This window comes from Ranitomeya imitator, chromosome 6 (assembly GCF_032444005.1).
Source record: "Ranitomeya imitator isolate aRanImi1 chromosome 6, aRanImi1.pri, whole genome shotgun sequence".
Lineage (NCBI taxonomy): Eukaryota > Metazoa > Chordata > Amphibia > Anura > Dendrobatidae > Ranitomeya > Ranitomeya imitator.
In genome coordinates, this window is record NC_091287.1 from 438,876,384 (window position 1) to 438,901,695 (window position 25,312).

General features: G+C 42.8%; 1 protein-coding gene across 2 annotated transcripts in view; it reads right to left on the reverse strand.

The window, feature by feature from the left end:
• CA8 (carbonic anhydrase 8) overlaps window positions 1-25,312 on the reverse strand; it is a 262,733-nt gene that overhangs the window by 25,116 nt on the left and 212,305 nt on the right. For both annotated transcript variants that reach the window (XM_069731386.1, XM_069731385.1), the window contains exons 5-7: window positions 21,238-21,300; window positions 15,149-15,197; window positions 14,847-14,959 (exon numbers count right to left, since the gene is read on the reverse strand). In XM_069731386.1, coding sequence (XP_069587487.1) covers window positions 14,847-14,959; window positions 15,149-15,197; window positions 21,238-21,300 — 225 coding nt within the window. The remainder of the gene's footprint in view (window positions 1-14,846; window positions 14,960-15,148; window positions 15,198-21,237; window positions 21,301-25,312) is intronic.

Genomic DNA, 25,312 nt, shown 5'->3' on the forward strand with positions numbered 1-25,312 from the left:
TGCATTGAAAAAGTCAAACGGCGCTCCTTCACTTCTAAGTTCTGCGGTGCGCCCAAAAAGTGGTTTACCCCCACATATGGGGTATTGGCGTATTCAGGAGAAATTGCATAACAAAATTTATGGCTACATTTCTGTTTTTACACTTGTGAAAATAAAAAAAATGGTTCTGAATTAAGATGTTTGCAAAAAAAAGTTAAATGTTCATTTTTTCCTTCCACATTATTTAAGTTCCTGTGAAGCACGTAAAGGGTTAATATACTTCTTGAATGTGGTTTTGAGAACCTTGAGGGGTGTAGTTTTTAGAATGGTGTCAAACTTGGGTATTTTCTATCATATAGACCCCTCAAAATGACTTCAAATGTGATGTGGTCCCTAAAAAAAAAATGGTGTTGTAAAAATGAGAAATTGCTGGTCAACTTTTAACCCTTATAACTCCCTAACAAAAAAAAATTTTGTTTCCAAAATTGTGCTGATGTAAAGTAGACATGTGGGAAATGTTACTTATTAACTATTTTTCATGACATATCTCTCTGATTTAAGGGCATAAAAATACAAAGTTTGAAAATTGCAAAATTTTAAAAATTTTCGCCATATTTCCGTTTTTTTCATAAATAATCGCAAGTAATATCGAAGAAATGTTACCACTAACATGAAGTACAATATGTCACGAAAAACAATCTCAGAATCAGCGGGATCCGTTGAAGCGTTCCAGAGTTATAACCTCATAAAGTGACAGTGGTCAGAATTGCAAAAATTGGCTCGGTCATTAAGTACCAAATTGGCTCTGTCACTAAGGGGTTAAGATTACTGTACTTGTTTTTATTATGTATACCCCTCCTCACATGTAAAGCGCCATGGAATAAATGGTGTTATAATGATAAATAATAATAATAATAATTGCAAATTTCTTAAAGAGAAACTATCACAAGGGTTTTTTTTTACTACTTGGGAGCAGCATAATGTAGAGGCAAAGACAGAGATACCAGAATTTATGACTTTCTTTTCTGGATGCTGCAGTTTTCATTAAAAACAGTTCTATCTGTTGCAGATCTACTAGTTCTCTGACTGCTGAGCTCTGTATAACCCCACCCACATCATTAACTTCCAGCTTTCTGTGTGCACTGTGCATAGGCAGAAAATATGTCAATCAGTGGGGCTTGGTTGGACTACCTGACAGCAGGCTAAGTAGTACTCTAGGGAAAACTTCCTGACAATAAAACAATGCCTTTATTAAAAAAAAACTACACTAAGCAGATCAATTAGTGATATACAGCTCTGGAAAAAGTTAAGAGACCACCTGTTGTGAATTCTGTTATCGGGCTCCCTCCTGTGGTCATGAATAGTACTTCGGCTGGTTCTGTCCATGGACTTCCTCTGGTGGGTGTTTCTGAGTTTCACAGGTGACGAGGTTAATTCGTTAGCTGCTGCTCTATTTAACTCCACTTAGATCTTTGCTCCATGCCACCTGTCAATGTTCCAGTATTGGTCTAGTTCACTCCTGGATCGTTCTTGTGACCTGTCTTCCCATCAGAAGCTAAGTTCCAGCTTGTATTTCTTTGGTTTGCTATTTTTCTGTCCAGCTTGCTATTTAATTTGTTGTCTTGCTTGCTGGAAGCTCTGGGACGCAGAGGGAGCGCCTCCGCACTGTGAGTCGGTGCGGAGGGTCTTTTTGCGCCCTCTGCGTGGTCTTTTTGTAGGTTTTTGTGCTGACCGCAAAGTAACCTTTCCTATCCTCGGTCTGTTCAGTAAGTCGGGCCTCACTTTGCTAAATCTATTTAATCTCTGTGTTTGTATTTTCATCTTTACTCACAGTCATTATATGTGGGGGGCTGCCTTTTCCTTTGGGGAATTTCTCTGAGGCAAGGTAGGCTTTATTTTTCTATCTTCAGGGCTAGCTAGTTTCTTAGGCTGTGCCGAGTTGCATAGGGAGCGTTAGGCGCAATCCACGGCTATTTCTAGTGTGTTTGATAGGTTTAGGGATTGCGGTCAGCAGAGTTCCCACGTCCCAGAGCTCGTCCTTATTATCAGTAACTATCAGGTCATTCCGTGTGCTCTTAACCACCAGGTCCATTATTGTCCTGACCACCAGGTCATAACAGTACAGGTGGCCCAAAGTACTAATGCATCTCAATAGAGGGATAAGAGAAGTTCTGAGACCATTTTTTTTTCTTTGCAGTGTGTTTTGTCTCTATTTTCCCCTTTACCTCTGGGTGGTTCAGGACACTGGTGTAAACATGGACATTCAAGGTCTGTCCTCTTGGATGGATAATCTCACTACAAGGATACAAAACATTCAAGATTTTGTGGTTCAGAATCCGATGTCAGAGCCTAGGATTCCAATTCCTGATTTGTTTTTTGGTGATAGATCTAAGTTCTTGAATTTCAAAAATAATTGTAAATTGTTTCTTGCCTTGAAACCTCGCTCCTCAGGTGACCCTGTTCAACAAGTAAAGATCATTATTTCTTTGTTACGTGGTGACCCTCAAGACTGGGCGTTTTCCCTTGCGCCAGGAGATCCGGCATTGCGTGATCTTGATGCGTTTTTCCTGGCGCTTGGATTGCTTTATGACGAACCTAATTCAGTGGATCAGGCAGAGAAAATCTTGCTGGCTCTGTGTCAGGGTCAGGATGAAGCGGAGATATATTGTCAGAAGTTTAGAAAGTGGTCTGTGCTCACTCAGTGGAATGAATGTGCCCTGGCAGCAATCTTCAGAAAGGGTCTCTCTGAAGCCCTTAAGGATGTCATGGTGGGGTTTCCCATGCCTGCTGGTCTGAATGAGTCTATGTCCTTGGCCATTTAGATCGATCGACGCTTGCGTGAGCGTAAAGCTGTGCACCATTTGGCGGTGCTATCTGAGCATGGGCCTGAGCCTATGCAATGTGATAGGACTTTGACCAGAGCAGAACGGCAAGAACACAGACGTCGGAATGGGCTATGTTTTTACTGTGGGGATTCCACTCATGCTATCTCCGATTGTCCTAAGCGCAAAGCTGTGCACCATTTGGCGGTACTATCTGAGCATGGGCCTGAGCCTATGCAATATGATAGGACTTTGACCAGAGCTGAACGGCAAGAACACAGACGTCGGAATGGGCTATGTTTTTACTGTGGGGATTCCACTCATGCTATCTCCGATTGTCCTAAGCGCACTAAGCGGTTCGCTAGGTCTGCCACCATTGGTACGGTGCAGTCTAAATTTCTGTTGTCTGTTACTCTGATTTGCTCTTTGTCATCCTATTCTGTTACGGCATTTGTGGATTCAGGCGCTGCCCTGAATTTGATGGACTTGGAGTATGCTAGGTGCTGTGGTTTTTTCTTGGAGCCCTTACAGTATCCTATTCCATTGAGAGGAATTGATGCTACGCCTTTGGCCAAGAATAAGCCTCAGTATTCGACCCAATTGACCATGTGCATGGCTCCTGCACATCAGGAGGATATCCGCTTTCTGGTGTTGCATAATCTGCATGATGTGGTCGTTTTGGGGTTGCCATGGCTACAGGTTCATAATCCAGTATTGGACTGGAAATCTATGTCTGTGTCCAGCTGGGGTTGCCAGGGGGTACATGGTGATGTTCCATTTTTGTCTATTTCGTCTTCCACTCCTTCTGAAGTTCCAGAGTTTTTGTCGGATTATCGGGATGCATTTGATGAGCCCAAAGCCAGTGCCCTACCTCCTCATAGGGATTGCGATTGTGCAATTAATTTGATTCCTGGTAGTAAGTTTCCTAAGGGCCGATTGTTCAATTTATCTGTGCCAGAACACGCCGCTATGCGGAGTTATATAAAGGAATCCTTGGAGAAAGGCCATATTTGCCAGTCGTCATCACCGTTAGGAGCAGGGTTCTTTTTTGTGGCCAAGAAGGATGGTTCTTTGAGACCTTGTATTGATTACCGCCTTCTTAATAAAATTACAGCCAAATTTCAGTATCCTTTGCCGCTGCTGTCTGATTTGTTTGCTCGTATTAAAGGGGCTAGTTGGTTCACCAAGATAGATCTTCGAGGGGCGTATAATCTTGTGCGTATTAAACAAGGCAATGAATGGAAAACAGCATTTAATACGCCCGAGGGCCATTTTGAGTACCTGGTTATGCCATTGGGGCTTTCCAATGCTCCATCAGTATTTCAGTCCTTTATGCATGACATCTTCCGAGAGTACCTGGATAAATTCCTGATTGTGTATTTGGATGATATTTTGGTCTTTTCGGATGATTGGGAGTCTCATGTGAAGCAGGTCAGAATGGTGTTCCAGGTCCTTCGTGCGAATTTCTTGTTTGTGAAGGGGTCAATGTGTCTCTTTGGAGTTCAGAAGGTTTCATATTTGGGGTTCATTTTTTCCCCTTCTACTATCGTGATGAACCCTGTTAAAGTCTAGGCCATTTACGATTGGACTCAGCCGACATCTGTGAAGAGCCTGCAAAAGTTCCTGGGCTTTGCTAATTTTTATCGGCGCTTCATCGCTAATTTTTCTACTGTTGCTAAACCGTTGACTGATTTGACCAAAAAGGGTGCTGATGTGGTCAATTGGTCTTCTGCGGCTGTAGAGGCTTTTCAGGAGTTGAAGCGTCGTTTTTCTTCTGCCCCTGTGTTGTGCCAGCCAGATGTTTCGCTTCCGTTTCAGGTTGAGGTTGATGCTTCTGAGATTGGAGCAGGGGCTGTTTTGTCGCAAAAAAGTTCTGATCGCTCGGTGATGAAGCCATGTGCTTTCTTTTCTAGAAAGTTTTCGCCTGCTGAGCGTAACTATGATGTTGGTAATCGTGAATTGTTGGCCATGAAGTGGGCATTCGAGGAGTGGCGTCATTGGCTGGAAGGAGCCAAGCATCGCGTGGTGGTCTTGACAGATCACAAGAATTTGACTTATCTTGAGTCTGCCAAACGGTTGAATCCGAGACAGGCTCGATGGTCGTTATTTTTCTCCCGTTTTGATTTTGTGGTTTCGTACCTTCCGGGCTTTAAGAATGTGAAGGCTGATGCCCTGTCAAGGAGTTTTGTGCCTGACTTTCCGGGTGTTCCTGAGCCGGCGGGTATTCTCAAAGAGGGGGTAATTTTGTCTGCCATCTCCCCTGATTTGCGGCGGGTGCTGCAAAAATTTCAGGCTGATAGACCTGACCGTTGCCCAGCGGAGAAACTGTTTGTCCCTGATAGATGGACTAGTAGAGTTATCTCTGAGACTCATTGTTCAGTGTTGGCTGGGCATCCTGGAATCTTTGGTACCAGAGATTTGGTGGCTAGATCCTTCTGGTGGCCATCTTTGTCGCGGGATGTGCGTTCTTTTGTTCAGTCCTGTGGGACTTGTGCTCGGGCTAAGCCCTGCTGTTCTCGTGCCAGTGGGTTGCTTTTGCCCTTGCCGGTCCCGAAGAGGCCCTGGATGCATATTTCTATGGATTTTATTTCGGATCTCCCCGTCTCTCAAAAGATGTCGGTCATTTGGGTGGTTTGTGATCGCTTTTCTAAGATGGTCCATTTGGTACCTTTGTCTAAATTGCCTTCCTCCTCTGATTTGGTGCCATTATTTTTCCAGCATGTGGTTCGTTTACATGGTATCCCGGAGAACATCGTTTCTGACAGAGGTTCCCAGTTTGTTTCGAGGTTTTGGCGATCCTTTTGTGCTAGGATGGGCATTGATTTGTCTTTTTCCTCGGCTTTCCATCCTCAGACAAATGGCCAAACCGAACGAACTAATCAAACTTTGGAAACATATCTGAGATGCTTTGTTTCTGCTGATCAGGATGATTGGGTGTCCTTTTTGCCGTTGGCTGAGTTCGCCCTTAATAATCGGGCCAGCTCGGCTACTTTGGTTTCGCCGTTTTTCTGCAATTCTGGTTTCCATCCTCGTTTCTCTTCAGGGCAGGTTGAGTCTTCAGACTGTCCTGGTGTAGATACTGTGGTGGATAGGTTGCAGCAGATTTGGACTCATGTGGTGGACAATTTGACATTGTCCCATGAGAGGGCTCAACGTTTTGCTAACCGCCGGCGCTGTGTGGGTCCCCGACTTCGTGTTGGGGATTTGGTTTGGTTGTCGTCTCGTTATGTTCCTATGAAGGTTTCCTCTCCTAAGTTTAAGCCTCGTTTCATTGGTCCGTATAAGATTTCTGAGGTTATCAATCCTGTGTCATTTCGTTTGGCCCTTCCTGCTTCTTTTGCCATCCATAATGTGTTCAATAGGTCGTTATTGCCGAGATACGTGGCGCCTGTGGTTCCATCCGTTGATCCTCCTGCCCCGGTGTTAGTTGAGGGGGAGTTGGAGTATATTGTGGAGAAGATTTTGGATTCTCGTGTTTCGAGGCGGAAACTCCAGTACCTGGTCAAGTGGAAGGGTTATGGTCAGGAAGATAATTCCTGGGTTTTTACCTCTGATGTTCATGCTGCCGATCTGGTTCGTGCCTTTCATTTGGCTCATCCTGGTCGGCCAGGGGGCTCTGGTGAGGGTTCGGTGACCCCTCCTCAAGGGGGGGGTACTGTTGTGAATTCTGTTGTCGGGCTCCCTCCTGTGGTCATGAATGGTACTTCGGCTGGTTCTGTCCATGGACTTCCTCTGGTGGGTGTTTCTGAGTTTCACAGGTGACGAGGTTAATTCGTTAGCTGCTGCTCTATTTAACTCCACTTAGATCTTTGCTCCATGCCACCTGTCAATGTTCCAGTATTGGTCTAGTTCACTCCTGGATCGTTCTTGTGACCTGTCTTCCCATCAGAAGCTAAGTTCCAGCTTGTATTTCTTTGGTTTGCTATTTTTCTGTCCAGCTTGCTATTTAATTTGTTGTCTTGCTTGCTGGAAGCTCTGGGACGCAGAGGGAGCGCCTCCGCACCGTGAGTCGGTGCGGAGGGTCTTTTTGCGCCCTCTGCGTGGCCTTTTTGTAGGTTTTTGTGCTGACCGCAAAGTAACCTTTCCTATCCTCGGTCTGTTCAGTAAGTCGGGCCTCACTTTGCTAAATCTATTTCATCTCTGTGTTTGTATTTTCATCTTTACTCACAGTCATTATATGTGGGGGGCTGCCTTTTCCTTTGGGGAATTTCTCTGAGGCAAGGTAGGCTTTATTTTTCTATCTTCAGGGCTAGCTAGTTTCTTAGGCTGTGCCGAGTTGCATAGGGAGCGTTAGGCGCAATCCACGGCTATTTCTAGTGTGTTTGATAGGTTTAGGGATTGCAGTCAGCAGAGTTCCCACGTCCCAGAGCTCGTCCTTATTATCAGTAACTATCAGGTCATTCCGTGTGCTCTTAACCACCAGGTCCATTATTGTCCTGACCACCAGGTCATAACAGTACAGGTGGCCCAAAGTACTAATGCATCTCAATAGAGGGATAAGAGAAGTTCTGAGACCATTTTTTTTTCTTTGCAGTGTGTTTTGTCTCTATTTTCCCCTTTACCTCTGGGTGGTTCAGGACACTGGTGTAAACATGGACATTCAAGGTTTGTCCTCTTGGATGGATAATCTCACTACAAGGATACAAAACATTCAAGATTTTGTGGTTCAGAATCCGATGTCAGAGCCTAGGATTCCAATTCCTGATTTGTTTTTTGGTGATAGATCTAAGTTCTTGAATTTCAAAAATAATTGTAAATTGTTTCTTGCCTTGAAACCTCGCTCCTCAGGTGACCCTGTTCAACAAGTAAAGATCATTATTTCTTTGCTACGTGGTGACCCTCAAGACTGGGCATTTTCCCTTGCGCCAGGAGATCCGGCATTGCGTGATGTTGATGCGTTTTTCCTGGCGCTTGGATTGCTTTATAACGAACCTAATTCAGTGGATCAGGCAGAGAAAATCTTGCTGGCTCTGTGTCAGGGTCAGGATGAAGCGGAGATATATTGTCAGAAGTTTAGAAAGTGGTCTGTGCTCACTCAGTGGAATGAATGTGCCCTGGCAGCAATCTTCAGAAAGGGTCTCTCTGAAGCCCTTAAGGATGTCATGGTGGGGTTTCCCATGCCTGCTGGTCTGAATGAGTCTATGTCCTTGGCCATTTAGATCGATCGACGCTTGCGTGAGCGTAAAGCTGTGCACCATTTGGCGGTGCTATCTGAGCATGGGCCTGAGCCTATGCAATGTGATAGGACTTTGACCAGAGCTGAACGGCAAGAACACAGACGTCGGAATGGGCTATGTTTTTACTGTGGGGATTCCACTCATGCTATCTCCGATTGTCCTAAGCGCAAAGCTGTGCACCATTTGGCGGTACTATCTGAGCATGGGCCTGAGCCTATGCAATGTGATAGGACTTTGACCAGAGCTGAACGGCAAGAACACAGACGTCGGAATGGGCTATGTTTTTACTGTGGGGATTCCACTCATGCTATCTCCGATTGTCCTAAGCGCACTAAGCGGTTCGCTAGGTCTGCCACCATTGGTACGGTGCAGTCTAAATTTCTGTTGTCTGTTACTCTGATTTGCTCTTTGTCATCCTATTCTGTTATGGCATTTGTGGATTCAGGTGCTGCCCTGAATTTGATGGACTTGGAGTATGCTAGGTGCTGTGGTTTTTTCTTGGAGCCCTTGCAGTATCCTATTCCATTGAGAGGAATTGATGCTACGCCTTTGGCCAAGAATAAGCCTCAGTATTCGACCCAATTGACCATGTGCATGGCTCCTGCACATCAGGAGGATATCCGCTTTCTGGTGTTGCATAATCTGCATGATGTGGTCGTTTTGGGGTTGCCATGGCTACAGGTTCATAATCCAGTATTGGACTGGAAATCTATGTCTGTGTCCAGCTGGGGTTGCCAGGGGGTACATGGTGATGTTCCATTTTTGTCTATTTCGTCTTCCACTCCTTCTGAAGTTCCAGAGTTTTTGTCGGATTATCGGGATGTATTTGATGAGCCCAAAGCCAGTGCCCTACCTCCTCATAGGGATTGCGATTGTGCAATTAATTTGATTCCTGGTAGTAAGTTTCCTAAGGGCCGATTGTTCAATTTATCTGTGCCAGAACACGCCGCTATGCGGAGTTATATAAAGGAATCCTTGGAGAAAGGCCATATTCGCCAGTCGTCATCACCGTTAGGAGCAGGGTTCTTTTTTGTGGCCAAGAAGGATGGTTCTTTGAGACCTTGTATTGATTACTGCCTTCTTAATAAAATTACAGCCAAATTTCAGTATCCTTTGCCGCTGCTGTCTGATTTGTTTGCTCGTATTAAAGGGGCTAGTTGGTTCACCAAGATAGATCTTCGAGGGGCGTATAATCTTGTGCGTATTAAACAAGGCAATGAATGGAAAACAGCATTTAATACGCCCGAGGGCCATTTTGAGTACCTGGTTATGCCATTGGGGCTTTCCAATGCTCCATCAGTATTTCAGTCCTTTATGCATGACATCTTCCGAGAGTACCTGGATAAATTCCTGATTGTGTATTTGGATGATATTTTGGTCTTTTCGGATGATTGGGAGTCTCATGTGAAGCAGGTCAGAATGGTGTTCCAGGTCCTTCATGCGAATTCCTTGTTTGTGAAGGGGTCAATGTGTCTCTTTGGAGTTCAGAAGGTTTCCTTTTTGGGGTTTATTTTTTCCCCTTCTACTATCGAGATGGACCCTGTTAAAGTCCAGGCCATTTACGATTGGACTCAGCCGACATTTGTGAAGAGCCTGCAAAAGTTCCTGGGCTTTGCTAATTTTTATCGGCGCTTCATCGCTAATTTTTCTACTGTTGCTAAACTGTTGACTGATTTGACCAAGAAGGGTGCTGATGTGGTCAATTGGTCTTCTGCGGCTGTAGAGGCTTTTCAGGAGTTGAAGCGTCGTTTTTCTTCTGCCCCTGTGTTGTGCCAGCCAGATGTTTCGCTTCCGTTTCAGGTTGAGGTTGATGCTTCTGAGATTGGAGCAGGGGCTGTTTTGTCGCAAAAAAGTTCTGATCGCTCGGTGATGAAGCCATGTGCTTTCTTTTCTAGAAAGTTTTCGCCTGCTGAGCGTAACTATGATGTTGGTAATCGTGAATTGTTGGCCATGAAGTGGGCATTCGAGGAGTGGCGTCATTGGCTGGAAGGAGCCAAGCATCGCGTGGTGGTCTTGACAGATCACAAGAATTTGACTTATCTTGAGTCTGCCAAACGGTTGAATCCGAGACAGGCTCGATGGTCGTTATTTGTCTCCCGTTTTGATTTTGTGGTTTCGTACCTTCCGGGCTCTAAGAATGTGAAGGCTGATGCCCTGTCAAGGAGTTTTGTGCCTGACTCTCCGGGTGTTCCTGAGCCGGAGGGTATTCTCAAAGAGGGGGTAATTTTGTCTGCCATCTCCCCTGATTTGCGGCGGGTGCTGCAAAAATTTCAGGCTGATAGACCTGACCGTTGCCCAGCGGAGAAACTGTTTGTCCCTGATAGATGGACTAGTAGAGTTATCTCTGAGATTCATTGTTCAGTGTTGGCTGGGCATCCTGGAATCTTTGGTACCAGAGATTTGGTGGCTAGATCCTTCTGGTGGCCATCTTTGTCGCGGGATGTGCGTTCTTTTGTGCAGTCCTGTGGGACTTGTGCTCGGGCTAAGCCCTGCTGTTCTCGTGCCAGTGGGTTGCTTTTGCCCTTGCCGGTCCCGAAGAGACCCTGGACGCATATTTCTATGGATTTTATTTCGGATCTCCCCGTCTCTCAAAAGATGTCGGTCATTTGGGTGGTTTGTGATCGCTTTTCTAAGATGGTCCATTTGGTAACTTTGTCTAAATTGCCTTCCTCCTCTGATTTGGTGCCATTATTTTTCCAGCATGTGGTTCGTTTACATGGTATCCCGGAGAACATCGTTTCTGACAGAGGTTCCCAGTTTGTTTCGAGGTTTTGGCGATCCTTTTGTGCTAGGATGGGCATTGATTTGTCTTTTTCCTTGGCTTTCCATCCTCAGACAAATGGCCAAACCGAACGAACTAATCAAACTTTGGAAACATATCTGAGATGCTTTGTTTCTGCTGATCAGGATGATTGGGTGTCCTTTTTGCCGTTGGCTGAGTTCGCCCTTAATAATCGGGCCAGCTCGGCTACTTTGGTTTCGCCGTTTTTCTGCAATTCTGGTTTCCATCCTCGTTTCTCTTCAGGGCAGGTTGAGTCTTCAGACTGTCCTGGTGTAGATACTGTGGTGGATAGGTTGCAGCAGATTTGGACTCATGTGGTGGACAATTTGACATTGTCCCAGGAGAGGGTTCAACGTTTTGCTAACCGCCGGCGCTGTGTGGGTCCCCGACTTCGTGTTGGGGATTTGGTTTGGTTGTCGTCTCGTTATGTTCCTATGAAGGTTTCCTCTCCTAAGTTTGAGCCTCGTTTCATTGGTCCGTATAAGATTTCTAAGGTTATCAATCCTGTGTCATTTCGTTTGGTCCTTCTTGCTTCTTTTGCCATCCATAATGTGTTCAATAGGTCGTTATTGCCGAGATACGTGGCGCCTGTGGTTCCATCCGTTGATCCTCCTGCCCCGGTGTTAGTTGAGGGGGAGTTGGAGTATGTGGTGGAGAAGATTTTGGATTCTCGTGTTTCGAGGCGGAAACTCCAGTACCTGGTCAAGTGGAAGGGTTATGGTCAGGAAGATAATTCCTGGGTTTTTACCTCTGATGTTCATGCTGCCGATCTGGTTCGTGCCTTTCATTTGGCTCATCCTGGTCGGCCTGGGGGCTCTGGTGAGGGTTCGGTGACCCCTCCTCAAGGGGGGGTACTGTTGTGAATTCTGTTGTCGGGCTCCCTCCTGTGGTCATGAATGGTACTTCGGCTGGTTCTGTCCATGGACTTCCTCTGGTGGGTGTTTCTGAGTTTCACAGGTGATGAGGTTAATTCGTTAGCTGCTGCTCTATTTAACTCCACTTAGATCTTTGCTCCATGCCACCTGTCAATGTTCCAGTATTGGTCTAGTTCACTCCTGGATCGTTCTTGTGACCTGTCTTCCCATCAGAAGCTAAGTTCCAGCTTGTATTTCTTTGGTTTGCTATTTTTCTGTCCAGCTTGCTATTTAATTTGTTGTCTTGCTTGCTGGAAGCTCTGGGACGCAGAGGGAGCGCCTCCGCACCGTGAGTCGGTGCGGAGGGCCTTTTTGCGCCCTCTGCGTGGTCTTTTTGTAGGTTTTTGTGCTGACCGCAAAGTAACCTTTCCTATCCTCGGTCTGTTCAGTAAGTCGGGCCTCACTTTGCTAAATCTATTTCATCTCTGTGTCTGTATTTTCATCTTTACTCACAGTCATTATATGTGGGGGGCTGCCTTTTCCTTTGGGGAATTTCTCTGAGGCAAGGTAGGCTTTATTTTTCTATCTTCAGGGCTAGGTAGATTCTTAGGCTGTGCCGAGTTGCATAGGGAGCGTTAGGCGCAATCCACGGCTATTTCTAGTGTGTTTGATAGGTTTAGGGATTGCGGTCAGCAGAGTTCCCACGTCCCAGAGCTCGTCCTTATTATCACTAACTGTAAGGTCATTCCGTGTGCTCTTAACCACCAAGTCCATTATTGTCCTGACCACCAGGTCATAACAACCACCACATCAAATCCCTGTCATGGGCAGCCCAATCTTCAGACCTGAACCCCACTGAAAACCTCTGGAATGTAATCAAGAGGATGATGGATAATCACAAGCCATCAAACAAATAAAAACTGCTTACATTTTTGCGACAGAAGCAGTGTGAAAGACTGGTGGCAAGCATGCCAAGACGCATGAAAGCTGTGATTAAAAATCATGGTTATTCCACAAAATATTGATTTCTGAACTCTTCCTAAGTTAAAACATTAGTATTGTTGTTTCTAAATGATTATGAACTTGTTTTCTTTGCATTATTTGAGGTCTGAAAGCACTGGGTATTTTTTTAAATTTTGACCATTTTTCATTGCCGTTTAGCAAGCAGGTCAATCCTTTTATTTATAGATCGGTCTATTCTGAAAGCGTTGATACCAAATATGTTTAGGTATGATTTTATTTTTATTCTTTTATTTTGAATGGGGCGAAAGTGGGATGATTTGAACCTGAATATTTTTTGATTTTTTTTTTCTATATCTATAAAAAAAATTTTTTTTCTTTTCACATGCTTAGTCTAGAATAGAATAGAAATTAGAAGCTGCCATAGCTTGATCAGCTCTGCTACATAGAGGCGATGTTCATATTGCCTCTATGTAGGGGAATTGCTGACTTGCTATGAGCATCGACCACTGGTGGCGCTCACAGCAATCCAGCACTAACAACCATAGAGGTATCCAAGAGACCTCGGGTTGTCATGCCGACACACTGGTGACCCACGATCACGTGACACGTCACCGGTAAGCATATTTCCAGTGCGGTTGCCGGAATTGCCATTTAAATGCCGCTGTCAGAGTTTGACAGCAGCATTTAACTAGTTAATAGCATCGGGTGGATCGCGATTCCACCCACGGCTATTGCGGGCACATGTTAGCTGTTCAAAACACCTGACATGTCACAGGAAAGATGTGGGCTCACCGCCGAAGCTCACATCAAAGGGAAGGATACCAACATCTGCGTACTATTGCGCCCAATGTCGGTAAGGGGTTAATGAACAAACACAATGCACTTTACACTGGCACCCCAACAAATGCATTCAACAAAAGATGCTGATCTATAATGCAGCTAGTTGAACCCTCTAATTTATTTTTTTGCATTACTTTTATGGTAGCAACCTATTTTGTAATGTTGTACAGTGTGGTGGAGTTTGAGCTCTCTGGTAGTTCCTTGGATATGCACAGGCACAGCTATTTAATCTCAAAACAAAATAAAATTTATTGTCCTTCATAAGCTTTACTGATCCAAAATGAAAGCAGTCTTTCTTCAGCACAAATTAATAACCAAGACAGTCCTCTCTATGGATAAGGTCAAGAAAATCAAAACAGTCTCACCAACCTGGTATTACAGGAACATCTCCGTCTGCAGTACAGGCTATCCACCAGCTCTGTCTTTCTCCAGCCCCAACACTACACACACTGATAAGCTAATCCAACTGCTTGTTATCAGGCCTGTAAGACCAAGCTTGGAGCATGGGAGCGACCTTTCCCACCCATGCTCTTTTGGTCTCTCCTAAATCCCCAACTCAATATCCATTCAAATAAAAACCATCTCAGTAACCTAGCGTTACTGGTACAGACTTCCTGGGACTTACATTACCGAGACACAGACCTGGCATTCAGGACCTTATATCCTGCTTTCTGACAACAGATATATCTCAAATCAAACCACGTCTCACCTTCTAATGTCCTATCTCTAACTAGGACCAAATTAACTCAAACAAATTAATTACAAACGCTATGCAGAGATTGTCTTTTTGGTTCATTTGAAATCCAGGGCCACAAATACTGCTAAACATTTAAAGGGAATCTGTCACCCCCAAAATCGAAGATGAGCTAAGCCCATCGGCATCAGGGGCTTATCTACAGCATTCTGTAATGGGCCTCTCTGACCTTTCCCAGCAACTGCACACTGCAGTACTTTGCTTTGCCCTCAACAGGGCAGACAAAGTACACCTGCACTGCAGCCACAGCGTGAAGACAAGGAGAGGTCGTCATCATAAGAAGATGGGAGGCCCTGGACCGGACCGCGACGCCCATCGGACCAGACCACAGCGGGACCGCCCCTGGGTGAGTATAATCTAACCTCTTTTTCTTATCTTTCAGGATACATCTGGGGCTTATCTACAGCATTACAGAATGCTGTAGATAAGCCCCTGATGGCAACGGGCTTGGGGGCTTGGGGGTGACAGGTTCCCTTTGCTTCTGTTACCTATTACTAACTAACTCTTTAAGAAACAATCCATCCTCTTCACAAATATATTTCAAAGTTCTGAGAGTGCAACACATATAAAAATAGGGGACATTTAAAAATCTCTCAGTTTAAACATGTATTTTTTATTTAGAATATTATTAATTTCTATTGCCATATTTTACAGTTTAAAATGTAAAGTTCTCACCTGACTTTGAGACACTGTCAAAGGATATCGATATAATATCCATGTAACACCTTCACTACATGGTGGCATAGTGAGAGAACCTTCATATACCCAGTAATCTCGGAGAAGGGGGTCTGGTTTAAAATAAAATATCATAAAAACTAAAGATCAAAATTATAATGATAATACATTTGAGGCTTTTTGTAAAGCTGCTTTCTAACTAGTATATGACAAAATATCTGGGATGATGTGTAAAACAGATGAGTGTTTGCCTTTAACTAAGAACTATTGAAATATCAACACTGTTAATAAAAATTTCTTACCTGGTAGCAATGTGTTAGGATTAAAACATGGTATTATTTTAGATTTTCCCTGTAAATAAAGTAAAACAATTTTTAGAAAAAAAATCACAATGTTCATTTAATTCAAAGTCCTTGTATCGAAGGACATCCTTTTACATAATCTAACTATTATACTGTTTGTAGTCTTCTTTATCTATTAAGCTAGCTAGATGGCAAGGACAAACTATTCAGCTGCTATACAAGGATACAATCTGAAAACATCTATCATTTTATTTTGTGTCATATTTATTGAACATTTGTGATGTGTGAAAGAATCTTAGAAGGAAAATTTAGCACAAGTGCTTTTTTAATAATAATAATAATAATAATAATAATTTTATTTATATAGTGCCAACATATTCTGCAGCACTTCTCAATTAATCTGTGTTTAATAGTAACTGATTCAAAATAAAATGTGAAAAATAAGGGTACCGTCTCACAGTGGCACTTTTGTCGCTACGACGGTACGATCTGTGACGTTCCAGCGATATCCATACGATATCGCTGTGTCTGACACGCAGCAGCGATCAGGGATCCTGCTGAGAATTGTACGTCGTAGCAGATCGTTTGGAACTTTCTTTCGTCGCTGGATCTCCCGCTGTCATCTCTGGATTGGTGTGTGTGACACCAATCCAGCGATGCGTTCGCTTGTAACAAGGGTAAACATCGGGTTACTAAGCGCAGGGCCGCGCTTAGTAACCCGATGTTTATCCTGGTTACCATCGTAAATGTAAAAAAAAAAAAACAGTACATACTTACATTCCGGTGTCCGTCAGGTCCCTTGCCGTCTGCTTCCCACACTGACTGACTGCCGGCCGTAAAGTGAAAGCAGAGCACAGCGATGACATCACCGCTGTGCTGTGCTTTCACTTTACGGCCGGCAGTCAGTCAGTGCGGGAAGCAGACGGCAAGGGACAGACACCGGAATGTAAGTATGTAGTGTTTGGGTTTTTTTATGCTGGAAACCAGGGTAAACATCGGGTTACTAAGCGCGGCCCGGCGCTTAGTAACTCGATGTTTACCCTGGTTACCCGGGGACCTCGGCATCGTTGGTCGCTGGAGAGCTGTCTGTGTGACAGCTCTCCAGCGACCACACAACGACTTACCAACGATCACGGCCAGGTCATAACGCTGGTCGTGATCGTTGGTAAATCGTATAGTGTAACGGTACCCTAAGTATTTATTTCTTTGACTTTGTAAACAGTTATCAATTCTGTACTTAATAGACTTAATGTACAACAATGACTATTGCTGGGTTCAGTTAATGATAATACTGTATGTGTATACTATGAAATGAGTACAAAAGAAGATTTGTACTGTTTTTATCATACCTGAAGAAGGATATATACTGTATCCGAAACGCATTGTATCTCCTGTATTTTAACTTATCAAATAAAAACATATGAAATATCATCTTTGGATGTGAGTCCTGGGAAGCGCTGCAATTCATGGGCTGGATGTGCTTTTCTTGATCTACTCATTCTCTGTGAGCCTTACTCTGACTCTTTCACTTGGACCCACCTGAGGCAAGCTGCAAGCCCTGTCTATTGAAGAGTATCCCAGAGGGATTTTTAAGGATACTCAATCTAAAGCCATATTAGTCTTCTATCAGGTGAGTGCATAAAATTGTGCACCTTTTAAAGACTATAATATTGTGTTTATGCACTTAGGGCGCCGCGATTTGTCTGTTCTTCTCTCCCAAACGGGTTTTTTTTTCATATATATCTTTTTGTATCAATTTCTTGTTTTATACAGTTCAACTACCTTTTCCCATAGATCTATTGACAATTCTTTTGCTTTCCCCCATGACTCACAATCCAGAAACATCAGTGGCTGGATGAAAGATGAAAGAGTCTGTCTGCATCCCAGAAACTCACTTAGCTTTTATGCACACACACTGATTACAAGCAAGCAGGTCACAGGTGAGGATGTTAATTTTAGTGGAACATAACACCACTGCTCTGAAACAACGATTAGAAAATATTTGTTCCTGTGTGCAGCAGTTAAGTTCCTATTCTCCTATATTCCTAAATGAATGAGCAGCTTCTAAACATTTATCTCAACATATTCTTTATATCGAGTGACCAGGTTTTAGTCCAACACCAATCTGTTTATTGATGACCTATTCTAGTAATCCACAAGCGATTGAATCTTTGAAATTTGAATGCACCAAGTTTGACAAATTTTTTTACAAAAATTCAATTTGCAGCGAATTGATTTTCTGAGAAATACTCAGTTCAGTCTGGCTGAGAACGCAGCCTCAGTGACTGGAGGTAACCTCAATGATGTTAGCGCTAGTCACTGATGCTGCACCCACAGCAGCTCATTCACTAGGGGTTCTCAGCCTGGACGGTAACATCTTGGCATCCTCCAGGTTGAAAACGTTTTATCTCCAGACTTGGATTACAGGTGGGACAGAATGACAGACAGGTGAGAGATATTGTTATTTTTTATTTTTATTTTATTACAGAAGACGAGGGATTCAATGGAATTAGGCGTTAGGTGAGTGTATCTGTGTTTATTATTTTTAAATAAAAAAGTAAAAGTGTGTTTTGTTTTATTTCACATAAAAGACTTTACTCTGACTGTATTTATTTACAATACAATTATAGGTTTAGTAATGGATACAGTTAAGTCCATATATATTTGGACAGAGACAACGTTTTTCTAATTTTGGTTGTAGACATTACCACAATGAATTTTAAACAAAACAATTCAGATGCAGTTGAAGTTCAGACTCTCAGCTTTCATTTGAGGGTATCCACATTAAAATTGGATGAAGGGATTAGGAGTTTCAGCTCCTTAACATGTGCCACCCTGTTTTTAAAGACCAAAAGTAATTGGACAGATTCAATAATTTTAAATAAAAATGTTCATTTCTAGTACTTGGTTGAAAACCCTTTGTTGGCAATGACTGCCTGAAGTCTTGAACTTATGGACATCACCAGACGCTGTGTTTCCTCCTATTTGATGCTCTGCCAGGCCTACACTGCGATGGTTTTCAGTAGCTGTTTGTTTGTGGGCCTTTCTGTCTGAAGTTTAGTCTTTAACAAGTGAAATGCATGCTCAATTGGGTTGAGATTAGGTGACTGACTTGGCCATTCAAGAATATTCCACTTCTTTGCTTTAATAAACTCCTGGGTTGCTTTGGCTTTATGTTTTGGGTCATTGTCCATCTGTAGTATGAAACGACGACCAATCAGTTTGGCTGCATTTGGCTGGATCTGAGCACACAAAATGGCTCTGAATACCTCAGAATTCATCCGGCTTCTTCTGTCCTGTGTCACATCATCAATAAATACTAGTGACCCAGTGCCACTGGCAGCCATGCATGCCCAAGCCATCACACTGCCTCCGCCGTGTTTTACAGATGATGTGGTATGCTTTGGATCATGAGTTGTACCACGCCTTCGCCATACTTTTCTTTTTCCATCATTCTGTTAGAGGTTGATCTTGGTTTCATCTGTCCAAAGAATGTTCTTCCAGAACTGTGCTGGGTTTTTTAGATGTTTTTTAGCAAAGTCCATTCTAGCCTTTTCATTCTTGATGCTTATGAGTGGCTTGCACCGTGCAGTGAACCCTCTGTATTTACTTTCATGCAGTCTTCTCTTTATGGTAGATTTGGATATTGATATGCCTACCTCCTGGAGAGTGTTGTTCACTTGGTTGGCTGTTGTGAAGGGGTTTCTCTTCCCCATGGAGATTATTCTGCAATCATCCAGCACTGTTGTCTTCCGTGGGCGCCCAGGTCTTTTTGCATTGATGAGTTCACCAGTGCTTTCTTTCTTTCTTTCTTTCTCAAGATGTACCAAACTGTAGATTTTGCCACTCCTAATATTGTTGCAATTTCTCGGATGGGTTTTTTCTGTTTTCGCAACTTAAGGATGGCTTGTTTCACCTGCATGGAGAGCTCCTTTGACCGCATGTTTACTTCACAGCAAAACCTTCCAAATGCAAACACCACACCTCAAATTAACTCCAGGCCTTTTATCTGCTTAATTGAGAATGACATTACGAAGGGATTGCCCACACCTGTCCATGAAATATCCTTGGAGTCAATTGTCCAATTACTTTTGGTCCCTTTAAAAACAGGATGGCACATGTTAAGGAGCTGAAACTCCTAAACCCTTCATCCAATTTTAATGTGGATACCCTCAAATGAAAGCTGAAAGTCTGAACTTCAACTGCATCTGAATTGTTTTGTTTAAAATTCATTGTGGTAAGGTCTATAACCAAAATTAGAAAAATGTTGTCTCTGTCCAAATATATATGGACTTAACTGTAGGTGTCTTATAGACGCCTCTCCATTAGTAATCTGTGGGCTTGATGTCACCTTATAAAACAAAGGTGACACAAACCCCACAAATATGAATCCCACTTGCCACCACTACAGAGCAAGTGGGAAGAGCCAGACAAAGAATTAGGGGATCTAATAGATGCACTTTTTCTGGGTGGCTGCGGGCTGCTATTTTTAGGATGGGGGCCAATATCCATGGCCCCTTACCAGACTGAGAGGACCAGCCCCCAGCTGCCTGCTTTAGCTTGGCTGGTTGTCAAAAATGGGGAGACCCCACTCCATTTTTTTTAAGTAATTTATTTAAATAATTTAAAAATATGGCATGGGGACCCTTATATTCTTGATAACCAGCCTTGCTGAAGCTTACAGCTGAGAGTTACAGCCAACAGTTGTTAGTTTTGCCTGGTTGGTTATCAAAAATACATTGGAACCCACACAGTTTTTTAAATTTATTTATTTACAGCGCAGGCGTCGGCTGATGAATATTTCCATCATCCACTCCTGCTCTCACTGTTATCAGTGGCACCAGGCATCGGCTGATGGGAGAAGTAGTCCCATCAGCTAACACCAGTGACCAGAGGTAGACTTTATATCTCTGATCACAGCTGCACTCTCACGCTGTCTTTTGACAGCGTGGGAACAACAGCTGTCTGACCAGGCGTGATGATTTTACCGCCGAACAGAAGCTGTGTTTGCCATGACAGCACATTACATCGTGGCAAGCAATGGATGTTTGGGCCCCCCAATCAAGTGAATGGGATCTGGGTTCAGGTTCTGTTACCCGAAACTGAACTTTTGTAACTGTTTGGCTGCCGTCACACTAGCAGTATTTGGTCAGTATTTTACATCAGTATTTTTTAAGCCAAAACCAGGAGTGGGACAATTAGAGGAAAAGTATAATAGAAACATATGCACCACTTCTGTATTTATCACCCACTCCTGGTTTTGGCTTTCAAATACTGATGTAAAATACTGACCAAATACTGCTAGTGTGACGGCAGCCTTTGACTGAATACGCCGGACTTGAACATCCAGGTGTCCGACAATCTATATTGATTAGTAAAATGTGTCTAAAACATTTTTGTGACACGCACAGTTTGTGAGGTATGCAGTCACAGGTAAATGTCTGGATATTGGGATTTTTTTTTCAACTTTAAAAAATAATTATTCCCCTCATCAAAAAAGAATTGCACAAGAAATTAAAAAAAACCTTTAAGTCTCTTGTGAAATGCAAGAACACTGCCTCTAGTTAACACTGATTTCAGATATTTTCCTTTCCTGAAAAAAAAAAAAAGTGCTTTCTTGCTGTTGCTTTTACCTGTGCCTGATGCAATTTTCTGCAAAACGGTGGTTGGCAAACTTGGCATTTTTTGGTCGGTTCACAAAGATTAAATCACAAATTGTTTGAATTTGCAGGACCAGAAAATTTCATATAATTCAACTCAAATTCTATTTGTATCAAATTGATTCGCTCATCTCTAACACTGATCAGTCACTGCCCTCTTCACATGTCACCCATGGATACTAAAATATGTGGGATTTCTTATTTTTAATTTTTTGCTGTGGCTGAATATAGGATGGATGAAAGAACCATGTGTGATATGTAGTCTCTCTGTCAAAAAGGTTTAAATAACTGTTCTCAAGACAAGGTCAACTATGTTTTCAAGGGAAACGATAGTATAGTTTTGGCACACATGATAAATGTATGTTAAATAGTATCTCTTCAGTATTGTTTGCATGAGACATATGTTAAGGTTGGCAAACAAAGACTTACTTTGTGCTGGATATCCTCAAGAATGTCTGTTATGGCTTTTAGGCCTATGTGCTCTTTTCCTATCTAAAACACAAAGACACAAAAGAGAACTAATGAATAAAACAGCTGTTCTATAACATATAGCAGAAACGTATCTATTCTAACCTTCTCTCTACAGTTCTTTTTATATTTAAGTATGCCAAATACAGGTAACATCATATAATAGTATCACTATTTTCCCTGTTAGAGGACTAAGCTACACTGTCATTTTCATAATGGCGACACTGTCTAACATTTCTACTTTGCAACATAATTTTCAATTTTTTTCCAATTACTTTATTTTCATAGTTTAATTTTTTTTTAAAAATGTTGTTCTAAGCCAATCATATGTATCCCTGAGGGTATGTGCACACGTCAGGTTTTTTTCCTGACAAAATCCTGAGAATTCTGCCAGAAATTTGCGTTTTTTTTCGCGCGGATTTCTCGTGGAATTTGCGCATTTTTTGCGCGGTTTTTGTACGGATTTTTTGCGTTTTTTTTTTTTTTCCTGAATGTCATTTTTGCTATGGAATCCGCAAAAAATCCGCAAAAAGAATGAGCATGTCCGTTCTTTTTGCGGAATGCGTTTTTTTGCGGAAAAAAAAGCTAACATTTGCACAAAAAATGCGGAATGCATTCTAAAAGATAGGATGCATAATGTTAGCGTTTTTTTACCGGATTTATAGCGTTTTTATAGCAAAATTCCGCAAAAAAAACGCTAAAAATCCGGACGTGTGCACATACCCTGATACTTCTCTCTGCATTACCCTGAAGCTGCTTTACTGAAATATTGAAACCTAAACCTAAAAATGTATCTTCCTCTTCTGATTTTCCTCAGTCTTTGCATTTTACAACCAATGTAATCATTGACAAGTCCGTGAATATTTGCAGAGAAACTGTAGTTATTTTGGAAGAAATGAGGAACTTCTTTTATTTGATCTATATTACAATGTTTATTGCTTATTGTATTTACATATACTATTGATTTATGCAAAATATATACAGTAGATATACATATATAAATATGTATGGGTGTAACACAAGAGACAGACAATGAAAAAGAGAGTTAAGATACCAAACTGTTAGCAGTCATACTACATGCCATATGGGGAAAAAAATGTAACAGGCCATACTTATCAATTTTATGTAATTCTTAGACAGTACAAATTTACAATAGATAGTGTGGTTTTATAATTTGCTAAATTTATCACAGTGGTTCAAGCCACTTAAATAAATCTGGCAATTTTTAAGACTGGCTTACTTGTGCTATAATTCTGAACCTTTGTTTTGGAAGAAAGCCCATGGCCTTTTACACTAGGGTATGTGTTGTGAATTCTGTGGCTGAATTCACTCCTGTGGTCACAAGTGGTACTGCAGCTTCTGAGCTTCCTCCCTCAGGTGTTCTGGTGAGCTCGTTAACTGCTTCATTACTTAACTCCGCCTGATGCTGCTATCCTTGCTCCTTGTCAATGTTTCCGTGTTGGATCTGAGCTTCTCCTGATTGTTCCTGTGACCTGCTGCTCTGTATAGCTAAGTGCTTTTTGCTTTTTTGTTGCTTTTTTTCTGTCCAGCTTGTCTTTTGTTTTGCTGGAAGCTCTGAGACGCAAAGGGTGTACCGCCGTGCCGTTAGTTCGGCACGGTGGGTTTTTTTTGCCCCCTTTGCGTGGTTTTGCTTAAGGGTTTTTTGTAGACTGCAAAGTTCGCTTTACTGTCCTCGCTCTGTCCTAGAATATCGGGCCCCACTTTGCTGAATCTATTTCATCCCTACGTTTTGTCTTTTCATCTTACTCACAGTCATTATATGTGGGGGGCTGCCTTTTCCTTTGGGGAATTTCTCTGGGGCAAGTCAGGCCTATTTTTCTATCTTCAGGCTAGCTAGTTTCTTAGGCTGTGCCGAGTTGCCTAGGTAGTTGTTAGGCGCAATCCACAGCCGCTTTTAGTTGTGTTTAGGATAGGATCAGGTGTGCAGTCTACAGAGTTTCCACGTCTCAGAGCTCGTTCTTGTATTTTTGGGTATTTGTCAGATCACTGTGTGCGCTCTGATCGCTATGCACACTGTGTTTCTGGATTGCCTTCATAACACCTGTCATTAGCAAACATAACAGTACAAGGAGCCAAACTAATGATTCTCAATAGAGGGAAAGAAAAAGTTCTGACATCATTTTTTTTTTTTTTCTGCTCTGTGTTCACTTTTTTTTTTTTTTCCCCTAGACATTTGGGTGATTCTGGACACAGGTGTGGACATGGATATTCAGGGTCTGTGCTCTTCAATGGATAATCTCGTTATAAATGTACAAAAAATTCAAGATACTATTGATCAGAAATCTATGTTAGAACCAAGAATTCCTATTCCTGATTTGTTTTTTGGAGATAGAACTAAGTTTCTAAGTTTCAAAAATAATTGTAAGCTATTTCTGGCCTTGAAACCTCATTCTTCTGGCAATCCTATTCAACAGGTTTTGATTATTATTTCTTTTTTGCGCGGCGACCCTCAAGACTGGGCATTTTCTCTTGCGCCAGGAGACCCTGCATTGAGTAGTGTCGATGCGTTTTTCCTGGCGCTCGGATTGCTGTACGATGAGCCTAATTCAGTGGATCAGGCTGAGAAAAATTTGCTGGCTTTGTGCCAGGGTCAGGATGATATAGAAGTATATTGTCAGAAATTTAGGAAATGGTCAGTACTCACTCAGTTGAATGAATCTGCGCTGGCAGCTTTGTTCAGAAAGGGTCTCTCTGAGGCTCTTAAGGATGTCATGGTGGGATTTCCTATGCCTGCTGGTTTGAATGAGTCTTTGTCTTTGGCCATTCAGATCGGTCGACGCTTGCGCGAGCGTAAATCTGTGCACCATTTGGCGGTACTGCCTGAGGTTAAACCTGAGCCTATGCAGTGCGATAGGACTATGACTAGAGTTGAACGGCAGGAATACAGACGTCTGAATGGTCTGTGTTTCTACTGTGGTGATTCCACTCATGCTATTTCTGATTGTCCTAAGCGCACTAAGCGGTCCGCTAGGTCTGCCGTCATTGGTACTGTACAGTCCAAATTCCTTCCGTCCATTACCTTGATATGCTCTTTGTCGTCGTTTTCTGTCATGGCGTTTGTGGATTCGGGCGCTGCCCTGAATCTGATGGATTTGGATTATGCTAAACGTTGTGGGTTTTTCTTGGAGCCTTTGCGGTGTCCTATTCCATAGAGAGGAATTGATGCTACACCTTTGGCCAAGAATAAACCTCAATACTGGGCCCAGCTGACCATGTGCATGGCTCCTGCACATCAGGAAGTTATTCGCTTTCTGGTGTTGCATAATCTGCATGATGTGGTCGTGTTGGGGTTGCCATGGCTACAAACCCATAATCCAGTATTGGATTGGAATTCCATGTCGGTATCCAGCTGGGGTTGTCAGGGGGTACATGGTGATGTTCCATTTTTGTCGATTTCGTCATCCACCCCTTCTGAGGTCCCAGAGTTCTTGTCTGATTATCAGGATGTATTTGAAGAGCCCAAGTCCGATGCTCTACCTCCGCATAGGGATTGTGACTGTGCTATTAATTTGATTCCTGGTAGTAAATTCCCTAAAGGTCGATTATTTAATTTATCCGTGCCCGAACACGCCGCTATGCGCAGTTATGTGAAGGAATCCCTGGAGAAGGGACATATTCGCCCATCGTCATCACCACTGGGAGCAGGGTTCTTCTTTGTAGCCAAGAAGGATGGTTCGCTGAGACCGTGTATTGATTACCGCCTTCTTAATAAGATCACTGTTAAATTTCAGTATCCCTTGCCATTGTTATCTGACTTGTTTGCTCGGATTAAGGGGGCTAGTTGGTTCACTAAGATAGATCTTCGTGGTGCGTATAATCTGGTGAGAATCAGGCAAGGAGATGAATGGAAAACTGCATTCAATACGCCCGAGGGTCATTTTGAGTATCTAGTGATGCCGTTCGGACTTGCCAATGCTCCATCTGTGTTTCAGTCTTTTATGCATGACATCTTCCGTGAGTATCTGGATAAATTCCTGATTGTTTACTTGGATGACATTTTGATCTTCTCAGATGA